We start from the raw sequence: 13190 nt of genomic DNA, 5'->3' as shown, positions 1-13190 counted from the left end.
TTAATCCTAATTTCATTAAATCTCAAAACCACTATATGATAGTAAAGGGATTTTTGACATCAAATAATATAAAACCACAAAAACAGGACTGGAGACAACAAGAATGTTTGGAAGCTGGAGAGAGAATGGATGAGAAGTAACTGACCTAGTAGATCTGAGACAAACCTCAAGAGAGAAGAGGTGAAACTGGATGAAGAAACCAGTTATATCACAGAACCTTCAAAGGGCTCAGGAATTGGCAAAACTATGTACCTCTGGAAAGGGGGATGAAATGTAAGGCACCTAAAATAAAGCAAACTGAGTGAAAGATATTTAAGAAGCACTAAAATCCCTAGATCTCCTCCCCAACTCTATGATCTAGGTGACTGCCTCTCTCTTACCCTGGCGGAAGTCTAGAAGTTTATTCTCTAGACAATTGAAACGTTATCTGGCCTGGGAGATGACAGTCCCAGCTGAGTCCTGGGTACCATATGGAAAACAAGGAGACTAAGTGACCATATTAATAATAAATGCTTCCAGAAACAAACAAACACATATACAGTCAATTGATTTGACAAAGGTGCCAAGACAATTCAATGGGGAAAGGATAGTCTTTGCACCAAATGGTGCTGGGGTAATTGGATATTTACATGCAAAAGAATAAACTTGGCCCCCCTACTTCATACCATACACAAAAATTAACTCAAAATGGACCACAGACCTAAATATAAGAGCTACAACTATAAAGCTCTTAGAAGAAAATATGGGGGGGTGGGGGTAGGATCAACTGGCCTTGGCAACTTAGTGGATGTAGAGGAAGAGAGCAGAAACGGACTCAGATTTAGCCTGACTGGCTGAGAAAACAGCAAAGAAGTATAGATACTTTCAGGACACCTAAGTAAAATGCTTGCTTTCCTTCTGGGAGTCTGGAGTTTTGGTGCTTGCTAGACAGAGACTGCCCACATGAGCAGCTCCCAATAAAACCCCAGGGCTCGGGGCTCTGACGAGCTTCCCCGGCAGACATTTCACACGTGTCATGATTAGCGGTTGGAAGAATTAAGTGCATTCTGTGTGACTCCACTGGGAGCGGACTCTTGGGAGCCTGGTTTCCTCAGATGTCACCCCGTGCCCCTCTTCCCTCTGTTGCTCTTGCTCTGTGTCCTCTGACTGGAGGAGGTTGCAGCCGTGAGCACAACCATAATGCTGCGCCCTGTGAGTCCTCCAAGCAAATCACCGACACCGGGGGTGGTCTTGGGACCCCTGATACAGGCATACACAATGAGAATAAATCAATTTGCCTTTATACCATAAAGTTAAACAAGATCTTCAAAGTTCTGTTGGAAAAGTAAGTTCCAAATACTTACGACAGTGTGTGCATATAACCTGGAGGTTCCCAAACTGGCAGGGCAACAGTCATATGGGGAGTCTTCCAGGCCCACCTCACACTTACTGAATCAAAAGTTCCGCCAATGGGATCTGGGCCTTTCTTTTTTTTTTAAATACATAAATTTATTTATTTATCTACTTTTGGCTCTGTTGGATCTTTGCTGCCGTGCGCGGGCTTCTCTAGTTGTGGCGAGTGGGGGCTACTCTTCATTGCGGTGCACGGGTTCTAGGTGCACGGGCTTCATCAGTTGTGGCACGTGGGCTGAGTAGTTGTGGCGCATGGGCCTAGTTGCTCCATGGCATGTGGGATCTTCATGGACCAGGGCTCGAACCCGTGTCTCCTGCATAGGTAGGCGGACTCTTAACCACTGCACCACCAGGGAGGCCCGTGGGCCTTTATTTCTTAGACAACCTGACTTCATGACCTGCAATTTTAGGAGAGCAGAACTTTCGCAGCCTCCTGCCTCAGCAGCTGCTAATGGGCATGAATCACACCAAATCAGCAGCCTGTCTTTCTCTTCCAACCCACAGGCTGCTGGATCTGTTCCTGGTTGCTGTAGCCCACAGACAGAAGGTTCACTGTGCCACCATTCTATATCCAGGATATACACAAAAACATTTTTGGAGAAGGACATTTTTAACATCTTATTAACTTTAAAAATGCACGTAGGGCTTCCCTGGTGGCGCAAGTGGTTGAGAGTCCGCCTGCCGGTGCAGGGGACACGGGTTCGTGCCCTGGTCCAGGAGGATCCCACATGCCGCGGAGTGGCTGGGCCCGTGAGCCGTGGCCGCTGGGCCTGTGCGTCCGGAGCCTGTGCTCCGCAACGGGAGAGGCCACAGCAGTGAGAGGCCCGCGTACCACCCAAAAAAAAAAAAAAAAAAAAAAAAAAAAAAAAAAAAAAATGCATGTAAAAGTGCTTTGTAGACAATAAAGTACTTCACAAAGGTAATATATTATTAGGCTGAAAAGGCAGGTGTGTGTGCCATAAAACACAGTAACATTTTAGATGTCATGCTTCTAGGCCAGAGTTATACCTCCTCGCTAGCTCTCTACCTTCCTCTAATTATAAGCTCATGTAAAGGCTACAAACACATTTTTTTTTTTTTTTTTTTGGCGGTACGCAGGCCTCTCACTGCTGTGGCCTCTCCCGTTGCGGAGCACAGGCTCCAGACGCGCAGACTCAGCGGCCATGGCTCACGGGCCCAGCTGCTCCACGGCATGTGGGATCTTCCTGGACCGGGGCACGAACCCGTGTCCCCTGCATTGGCAGGTGGACTCTCAACCACTGCGCCACCAGGGAAGCCCTACAAACACATTTTTAATTTTGGTTTCAGGTTTCAGTTTTGTTGCTCTTGAAATGTAAACATCATTTCCATGTTAACAAGAAACAACTTCATCCTGGAAAAGATCACAGACCCATCACATCAAAACATCAAAACTCACCTTATTACATTATTGGAAGGGAATCCTTTCCTCCTGAGTCCCTTCCCTTTATCATATACACACATACCCCGCCTCAATACACAAAGCCTACTCAATGTATTTACTTCACCTTCCCTAAAGCTCAGGTCAGGAAATCTTAGAACTCAAAAGGATCTTCAAAATTCTGTTGTACAGGTAAGTTCTGAATGCTTCCGACAGTGGGTACATGTAACCTGGAGGTTCCCAAACCTGGCAGGGCAACAGAGTCATATAGGGAGTTTTCCAGGCCCATTCCAAACTTACTGAATCAAAAGTTCTGCCAGTGGGGCCTGGGCCTTTATTTCTTATGACTTTCTGAAGCACATATGCCTGACGGAACCCCACAAAGGCTCTAGATTTGGAGTGGACAAGTATATCAGAAGGCAGGAATAAGAAGAGGATTTGTGGAATGATCTTTAGAAATTGAAGGGTAAGGAAGGAGAATCCTTAATCTTGACATTAGGAATAGTTCTCCTTAAGTGGCACAAGGATTAGTACATTGGAACTAAAAAGAAGAAAATATAATCTAGTATACCATTTGGCTCTGCAGTGGCTAATATCTGAAAAATCTAAAATAATAAACACCATTAAATAGTTTTCAACTTTATAACCAATGTATAAACAAAGTATAAAGTCTTAACTATACTTAGATAAAAGTACACAAATATTATCAACATTGACAACATAAAAGTACAGCTGAGGGCTTCCCTGGTGGCACAGTGGTTAAGAATCCGTCTGCCAATGCAGGGGACATGGGTTCGATGCCTGGTCTGGAAAGATTCCACATGCCGTGGAGCAACTAAGCCCGTGCACCACAACTACTGAGCCTGCTCTCTAGAGCCCGCGAGCCACAACTACTGAGCCCACGTGCCACAACTACTGAAGCCTGCACGCCTAGAGCCCATGCTCCGCAACAAGAGAAGCCACCACAATGAGAAGCCCGCGCACTGCAACAAAGAGTAGCCCCCACTTGCTGCAACTAGAGAAAGCCCGCGCACAGCAACAAAGACCCAACACAGCCCAAAATAAATAAATTAAAAAAAAAAAAAAAAGGGCCTCCCTGGTGGCGCAGTGGTTGGGAGTCTGCCTACCAATGCAGGGGACACGGGTCCGGGAGGATCCCACATGCCGCGGAGCGGCTGGGCCTGTGAGCCATGGCCGCTGGGCCTGCGCGTCCGGAGCCTGTGCTCCGCAACGGGAGAGGCCACAGCAGTGAGAGGCCCACGTACCGCAAAAAAAAAAAAAAAAAGAAAAGAAAAGTACAGCTGAAAAAGCTGGAAGGTAGGACAGGAGGGAAGGGGAGACGGAGAAAAGGGAGGGGGTGCTAATACTCTCATCTTACAAGAAGGGAGGTCCAGAGACATGGTTTAAAGTTTATCATACAAAGAAATAGAGACTTAAGTATATCATTTAAAGTCACAATGGTAGCCAATAAAAGAAAGAAAATCGGCAATCAGTAATAGCGAGTTGGAAAGTACAGAGGCAAAGTAACTTGCTCAGACTTAGCTTGTTAGAAAGTTCTGAAGCCGTGTCTGAGCGTGGGCCCTCCGCACTCCAGGCCGGTGCTTTTTCCAGTGTATAGCTGTGCCAAGCACATGCCAGGGGGTGACCCGCCCAAGGCTACACACCTAGTTAGTGGCAGAGCCAGAAAAAGAAACATTCTCCAGCCTGAAAATTATTTGGAAAACTTATTACTAAAACTTCCAGAAAAGACCACGGTGAAAATTTCTCATTCTTCCTTCTCTCATTCATTCACCCTCATTCATTCATTTCTGCTCATTCTTTTAACATGTATTTCTTAAAAAGAACCCTTTAGGACTTCCCTGGTGGCGCAGTGGATAAGACTCAGTGCTCCCAATGCAGGGGGCCAGGTTCAATCCCTGGTCAGGAAACTAGATTCCACACGCATGCCACAGCTAAGGAGCCCATGTGCCACAACAAAGGAGCCTGCAAGTCACAAAGGAGCCCACCTGCTGCAACGAAGACCCGATGCAACCAGATAAAATAAATAAATATTAAAAAAAGAAGAAAAAAAAAGAACGCTTCTACTTAGACAAAATTCCTCACCTATATCAATGTTAGGCCTATGCTCCAACTCTACACCATATGATAAAGGAAGTTCTCTTTCCTGGAGGCACCTATGAAGACTTCAACCCACCAGCCACTTTGTCTTTTAAGACCTGACAGAAGGATCAAGACATCAACACTGAAGATACAAAGCAAGTCTGCCTGTCCATCTCTTAGTCTAGAGACTAGACCATTTGCTTCCTGGAGACAGGCCATTGTCATGAGCACAGAGGCACACATGCAGCTGCTGCTCTAGGACATGCTGTGGGCGGCAACATGTAACGGGCATGGAGAGCACTGCTCTGCTTGAGACCATCCAGTGCATGGGCCATGGTATGGACTGATAAAACCATTACCACTCAAGTGACTGCCACTTTATAACTTCATAAAAATGTTTGAAATATTCAACAGAAATGACAACTTCTGTGAAAATAAAGGGCAACCTCAGGAAAATGGAGTTGGGAAGCCACAATGGGGAGCTCTCACACACATACCACTAGACACTGGTGCAGATCCCAACAGGAAGAGATGTACTGTGCATCCCCAGAGGAAGTAACACCATTCTACTGCCACCAGCAGCAGGAAGAACAATCTCCTCTTTGCCTGACAACAATTCAGCCAATGTAAAGCCACCATACTTCAAACTCCCAGGTTCCTCCAACAGACTTTTTGTTGACAGCGGCCCCTCCCAACTTCCCCTTCTCCTCTAAAAAAGAGTTTCCTTTTGCTTTAGAGGACTGGGATGTGGTTGTCCAGAGCTGCGGGTCCTGAATTGCAATTCTTCACTGTTCCCAAATAAACTTGTTTTGCTGGTAAAATAATTGGCTGTTTTATTGTTTTCGGTTAGCACTACCCCAAAATTAATTCTTTAAAAATAAATTATAACCCCAATTCATTAGTACCTATAAAAAGCAATTAAAAATTTTCAATTTAATTCACTATTACTTACCCCATTTTCAGTGCGTTTTTCTCCAGGTACATTTATTACATTTCTCTGAGTTCTTTGCTCTTGGGTCTGATGGCCACCTAGAGAAATGAAGGCCAAACTTACTAAAAGACATACTAGAAAAGCGATATTTTATCATTTCTTCACTTATTCAAATATTTATTGAACACAAGCATAAAATACCAGGCTGGACAACTCAAAAATTAGTACAGTTGAAAAAATGTCTTATAATCAACCTGTATACATAAAGTTGTTTAAATGAAAATTTTTTCTAATATTCTATTTCAGAATTTTGAAATTGCTTTATATCAAAAAGTTTCTAACACTTAGAAAATGGTCAAGATGGTAAATTTTACGTTTGTGTGTGTGTGTGTGTGTGTGTGTGTATTTTTTAGAATTAACTTTTACTTTTATTTCTCTTTTTCTTGACCTCATCAATTTTATTCTAAAGTTCTTTCTCATTTCCAAGAGATTCATATTCCAATGCCATGTTATCTTGTTCAGGATCACAAAATAATATGGGAATCTTACAATCTGTTTTACAAAATAGCAAAACTCTTGTCGTTGAACTGAATTAGCACAAATACGTGTGTGATCAATGCCATTCACAAACTTAGATACCAAAGCTTATTAAGCCTTCTTTTAAAAGGAACAATATTTGAAGAATTCCTAAAGAAAATAGAGATGAAATTCCATGTCATCATACACAACAGGAACCCAAAGATGCTATACACCGTGTTCCCCTAACTCTCCCAGACCCTCACTACTTAGAAGGCTGGCTGCTCCCTCTCCAAACTCACAGTGGAGGATCAGCCTCCCTTCCTGCCCTGCAAGAAAAGCTGCTGGACGTGGGCCTGGAAGGAGCCTGGCTGCTGCTCTGGCTCAGGGCCCCTCTTCCTCAATGCTCACAGCCTCTGCAGACAGGGATGGGAAGGACCTGGGATCCCATCGATGGACCCTGAGCAGATACTCCAGGACCTGCCACTTGCTGGTCTCCATGTTGGCCCCGGGGACCCCACAGGAACTCGTAGTGGGCCGGGTTGCTGTGGGGCACCTGCTGGTACTCCAGGTAGCCCTCCTGCACCCACACTTTGGTGAGCAGCTCCCTGGGCTCCCCATAGATGCAGTGCTGCTTCCTGCATACACCCCCATGACGCTCAGTGCTTCCCAGACCTCCTCCTCAGAGGCACATTCACCCTGCAGGAGGATCACGGCCAGAAGCATCACCAGGAGGCCAACCTTGGACATGCTCTGCGCATCGGTCAACATGGCATCCCAGGTGAGGCCCAGGGTGGGGACCAGGACATAGGTGTGCTTGCTGGGGTCCACCTCCTTCACGTCCATGCCACAGACAGCTGCATGCACTCGCAGGCATGGCTGAAGACCACGGGGAAGTGGTCCCAATGGTCCCGGAGGATCATACTCAGCATCTCCGCCTTGGAGGTCAGCTCCTTGGCGCGATACTTGAGGAGCAGGAACCCCACCAGGTCAGCCATCAGCACACCCAGTGCCTCCTGGGACAAGGACTCGGCCTGGGTTGGGGGGCGGGCACGGACTGGGGAGGAGGAGGAGGAGGGGGATGCAGCCTCCTCCCCCTCAGTCCCGAACAGCTGCACCTCCACTGGGCCCTGGGCCTGGACTGGGGCCTGAAGGTCTGCCTCAGGCTTGCAGAGCTCACTCATCTGGACCAGGGGCCTGATGACTGGGATCGGGCCGCCGACAGGAGTGTGGGCAGGGGTGACAGATGGGGACCATGGGCAGGTCTTCTTCTGAGGGGTGCTCTCGGGCCTCACAGGGGCACCCCTCCTGGGCGGCCTGTCCCCTGCCAACCTCACCTTGACTCCTGGCACTGCCTGGGCCTCCTCTGCTCTGTGACCTGAGGACACGGTCCTCAGACCTGGGCCTTCGCCTTCCGGTTCCTGGAGCCCTCTTGGGTCCTGGATGAAATGCTGGCTGGAACAGGCTACCTCCCGGTCAGCTCTGAGCCTCCGACCAGCTGCACCCCGTGCAGAGAGTGACTCTGTGCCCCAGACTGGAGGCTGGGTGGGAGCTGCAGCACCCCTGACCGCAGGGGAGGGTCCAAGAAGAAGCACACCTTCCAGTGGTGCCTCTTTGCTCACAGCCAGACTTCAGAGTTTCTTCTCTGTTGTTTTACCACAATTAATTTTTATTAAAAATTAAAGCTTGGACTTCCCTGGTGACACAGTGGTTACATATCCAGCTGCCAATGCAGGGGACACGGGTTTGAGCCCTGCTCCGGGAAGATCCCACATGCGGCGGAGCAACTAAGCCTGTGAGCCACAGCTACTGGGCCTGCGCTCTAGAGTCCGCGAGCCCCAACTACTGAGCCCGCGTGCCACAACTACTGAAGCCCATGCGCCTAGAGCCCGTGCTCCGCAACAAGAGAAGCCACTGCAATGAGAAGCCTGTGCGCTGCAACGAAGAGTAGCCCCTGCTCGCCGCAACTAGAGAAAGCCTGTGCACAGCAACGAAGAACCTACGCAGCCAAAAATAAATAAATAAATTTATTAAAAAAAAAATCTTACTCTTCTTATGTATAAAGCAAAGCTACTGGGTACATAAACAGATATACAGTACATCTGATAGGGGGAAGACAGGGGCAAGTAAGAATACTATATCCAGTAAAGGGCCCTTAGGGAGGTGATAATGAAAAATGAGGTTAAACAAATGGGAATGACAGAGTATGCCACTGAACACAGTCGAATATACAATAGCCATTTCATCACAGCTATTATATTTCCTATTAGCAAAAATTACGCATACACACATCCTAGACTACAGCATCTATCAGTTTACAGGGTAAATTAAATTCTTAGTTATTAGTACTTTTAAGAAATAAGGTACTCGGGTTATTTTAATATTCTATCATTGCTGCCTCTTGCAAACAGCAAGCCATCAAATTAGAATACTATAGAACACACAACATTGGAATTATATCAAGTGCCACTTAATCTTTGATGGTAAAGAAGAAACTTGATGGTCTTGCATTCTGGAGTCAGAAAGTAATAGTAAGAGCTGACACTTAGTGAGCACTGCGCCAGGACGCCTCATTAACTGCCACCACAAGCCAATGCACCCGCACGTAAGGAAACGGAGCCACAGGGATGGAAGTCACGTGCCCAAGGTCCAAACTGAGTTAGCAGCAGGGCCGGTGCTGAACCCAGGAGGCCTCGCTCCAAACTCCATCACACCAGCCCCCGGATTCTAGCTTACACTCTGCACATGACCTGCACCGAGTTACTTTACACATTAAGCTTCTGTTCCCCCAGGTATACAAGGTGATTGAAGGAAATGTCCTCCACACTCTCCTCTAGCTTCCATATAGAGAATTCCTACTGTTTTAAGTCAGGGTTGTCCTTTACTTCTTGTTATATCTTATAGTTCTACAGGCAATAAATACTCAAATGTAACTCCTTTTAAACAATATATATCACTGACAACTGGCTTGTCCTCAGCTCTGTGGGGAGCAGAGAGGAAACATGAGTCTTGGATCTTCACCTCTGGCTGCTTAGAATATAAGCTGGAGGGCTTCCCTGGTGGCGCAGTGGTTGAGAGTCCGCCTGCCGATGCAGGGGACACAGGTTCGTTCCCCAGTCCAGGAAGATCCCACATGCCGCGGAGCGGCTGGGCCCGTGAGCCATGGCCGCTGAGCCTGCACGTCCGGAGCCTGTGCTCCACAACGGGAGAGGCCACAACAGTGAGAGGCCCGGGTACCGCAAAAAAAAAAAAAAAAAAAAGCTGGAGGAGAAGTTCAGTGAACAGAAATAAAACGGAACACAGCACCCAATGAGAGCTGTTCTACCTGCCACCTTTCTTCTTGAGCTCTGAGAGAGAGGCAGAACATGCAGAAGCACAGGCAGAGGAAAAAGGGAAGAGGGTGGAGCATCACAGCTGGAGGAAGATGGAATTCTGAGTTAGGGCACGACAGGGAATGAATATGCAACTAAGAATATGGTGGAAGAGAGAAAGAAGAGACAGTGAGGTTGAGGAGATGAGCAGGGTCCCATTACAAATGCCATCAAAGCTAAGCTGAGGAGTATTAAATAGGGAAGCAGGGACTTTGCTGAAAGTCGTGAAAAGTGATGAGAGTCGTGTGATGAATTTGGTTCTTCCAATCCTGACCAATCCTCCATACCAGCCCGGGTCGAGAAAGGTGTACTCCCTGGCACCACTCCCCTCGGAGCCTCCTTCATCCTGGTCTCCTGCCTTCAGTGCAGCAGCTCTCTACTCTCCCCTCCAGGTCCGACTCCCTCTTCAAGGCCCTCGTCTCGAGCCCCATCCCCCTGGGACGCATTGTCTCCCTAACCTCAAACAGCTCAGCATCCAGCTCTTCTACTGTCTCGGGTGTACTTGCCACGTCAGCACAACGAGACTGAGCAGCATCCGGTGTGACAATGAAGGTCAACTGGAAGGTCAGTGCTGTCCCATTCCTTGTAACTCTAGACAGTTCTCTCAAGTATCCCTAACGCTTCCAGACTTTACAGAGTGAGAACAATATAAGACCTTCCCCCCATTCCACCATCCTGGGACAGTAAGGGTTATGTACATATATTATAATGATTAAAGTAAAATATAAAACTTTTCATTTAACTATAGGGTATAAATATTTGGAGCACTCAGGTAGAGAGTTAAAGTAAGTTCTTAGCACTAGAACAGCACTTTAACTGCCAGCTAGTCTAATCCTCCTCAGGAGGAGTCCGTCCAGAGAGGCAGGGCCCTTTTCTAAGGTAGAAATGGATGAAGAGCTAGGCCTGGAGTCTTGGTCTCCTGACTTCAGATGACCAGCACCCAGTGGAATAAAAATGAGAAGTAGGGCTTCCCTGGTGGTGCAGTGGTTGGGGGTCCGCCTGCCGACGCAGGGGACGCGGGTTCGTGCCCCGGTCCGGGAGGATCCCGCGTGCCATGGAGCGGCTGGGCCCATGAGCCATGGCCGCTGAGCCTGCGCATCCGGAGCCTGTGCTCTGCGGTGGGAGAGGCCACAACAGTGAGAGGCCCGCGTACCGCAAAAAAAAAAACAAACAAAAAAAACAGAAGTAATGATGCATTGTGAAAAACAGCATGATATTTACAGCTATGGGAAGATGATTTTAAAGCAGACAGTAGCTCATCCTAGGGGCAAAATATCCTTTAATTAAAAATACAGGGACTTCCTTGGTGGTCCAGGGGTAAAGAATCCGCCTTCTAATGCAAGGGACACAGGTTCGATCCCTGGTCAAGGAACTAAGATCCCACACACCATGGGGCAACTAAGCCCACGCGCCACAACTACTGAGCTTGCGCACCTCAACGAGAGAGCCCACATGCCACAAACTACAGAGCCCATGCGCCCTGGAGCCCGTGCACCACAACCAGACACAGAAAAACCTGCATACCACTAGAGAGAAGCCCGCGCACTACAACGAGGAACCCATGCGCTGCAACAAAGACCTGAAGTAGCCAAAAAAATAAATAGGTATTAAAAAAAAATACAGCTAGGGACTACCCTGGCGGTCCAGTGCTTAAGACTCTGTGCTTCCAATGCAGAAGACGTGGGTTCAATCCCTGGTCGGGGAACTCAGATCCCATAAGCCATGTGGCTCAGCAAAAAATAAATAAAGAGGGATAACTTGTAATAAAGGAATCTTCTTTTTACAAAAGGATGTCCTTTCATTGTTTTTTTTTAAATACCAGAAGTAATCCATAATCACCGTTAAATAACAAAGGTTTCTTTCTTAACTGTACAGTGTATATGCTTTCCAAAAAAAAGATTCCCTTATTTTAAATTTTAATTAAAAAATAAGTAGTTTATGGGAAATTGGTATTGACATATACACACTGCTATATATAAAACAGATAACTAATAAGGATCTACTGTACAGCACAGGGAACTCTACTCAGTACTCTGTAATGGCCTATTTGAGAAAAGAATCTAAAAAAGAGTGGATATATGTATATGTATAATAGATTCATTTTGCTGTATACCTGAAACTAACACAACATTGTAAATGTACTATACTCCAACAAAATTTTTTTTAAAAAGTAGTATATTCCTATCATTCAAAATTCAAAAGGAAACAGGCTTCTCTGGTGGTGCAGTGGTTGAGAATCTGCCTGCCAATGCAGGGGACATGGGTTCGAGCCCTGGTCCAGGAAGGTCCCACATGCCGCAGAGCAACTAGGCCCGTGCACCACGACTACTAAGCCTGCGCTCTACAGCCCACGAGCCACAACTATTGAGCCTGCACACCACAACTACTGAAGTCCGCGTGCCTAGAGCCCATGCTGTGCAACAAGAGAAGCCACCTCAATGAGAAGCCCGCGGGCCACAACGAAGACCCACACAGCCAAAAATAAATAAAATAAATTTTTTAAAAAAATTCAAAAGGAACCAAAAGATATAAATGACCAATTTTCCCTCCCTCCTTCCCCTACCCAGCAGCCTTCCCCCCAGGCTAGCCATGTTGCCAGTTTCTTACTTATCGTTCCAAAGGTATTTCATACACACAAGCCAACACAGAATACGTCATTACTCTTTCATCTCTGTTACACAGGAGGCAGCATGTGTGTACACTGTGCTTATTCAAGTGACAAGTGCAGGAAGTGGTTTGGGACAGGGCACAGAGCAGATGTACTCCGGTTTCTTCAGCCGACACCCCTGGAGGCATTGAAGGCTGCTCCTACCAGCAGTGCCCATGACTTACACTATGTATATGTCATTTTGTATGTGTGCAGACACAGCTTTAGGATAAATTCTCAAAAGTGAGATTGCTGGGTGAAAGGTTTCATGCTTTTGTAAGCTTAACAGATACCACCAAACTGCCCTCTACAGAAGCTGCCAACAATGTGGAAGACTGCCTGTTTTTCAGCATTCTTGCCAACACTGTGTTATTAAATGTTCTAATCTTGGCGACGTGACAGGTGAACTACAGTATCTCAGTGTTTTTCCTACATTTCTTTTATTAGGAGTAAGGCTGAACTTCTTTGCATATATTTCTGGGTCATGAATATTTCCTTTTCTGTGAACGTCGGGTTTGTATATTTTGTCTGTTTTTTTTTTTTTTTACTGTTTTTCTTCTTATCATTTTACGTAAAGGAAATTAGCCCTTTGCAACATGAGCTATACATGCTGTTTCCCAGTTTATAATTTGTCTTTTGACCTTGCTTTAATGTGGTTACTGCCATGCAAAGAGGGTTTTTTTTGGTTTTTTATTTTAATAATTCGGTTTGTCTTTTCTACTATGGTTTAGAGTTAGTTACACTTAGGCCTTGTTCCTTTTTTTTTTTTTTTTTTTTTTGGCCACACCATGCAGCTTGCAGGATCTCAGTTCCCCAACCAGGGACTGAACCCAG

At 46.4% G+C, this 13190-nt stretch overlaps 2 protein-coding genes across 2 annotated transcripts in view; both read right to left on the bottom strand.

The window, feature by feature from the left end:
* The window catches only part of PPP1R13B (protein phosphatase 1 regulatory subunit 13B), a 74443-nt gene that overhangs the window by 23595 nt on the left and 37658 nt on the right, over positions 1-13190 (bottom strand). Inside the window, exon 4 of the mRNA XM_082647213.1 lies at positions 5844-5920. Coding sequence (XP_082503339.1) covers positions 5844-5920 — 77 coding nt within the window. The remainder of the gene's footprint in view (positions 1-5843; positions 5921-13190) is intronic.
* LOC309817920 (melanoma-associated antigen 10-like) lies at positions 6739-7522 on the bottom strand (the record flags this gene model as incomplete). The annotated part of the gene is given in 3 exon segments (XM_082647167.1): positions 6739-6974; positions 6977-7195; positions 7198-7522. Coding segments are annotated over 3 exon segments (780 nt in total).

Source organism: Grampus griseus (assembly GCF_964374135.1).
Source record: "Grampus griseus genome assembly, chromosome: 2".
NCBI classification, from domain to species: domain Eukaryota; kingdom Metazoa; phylum Chordata; class Mammalia; order Artiodactyla; family Delphinidae; genus Grampus; species Grampus griseus.
This window is presented reverse-complemented; position numbering and strand designations above follow the sequence as displayed.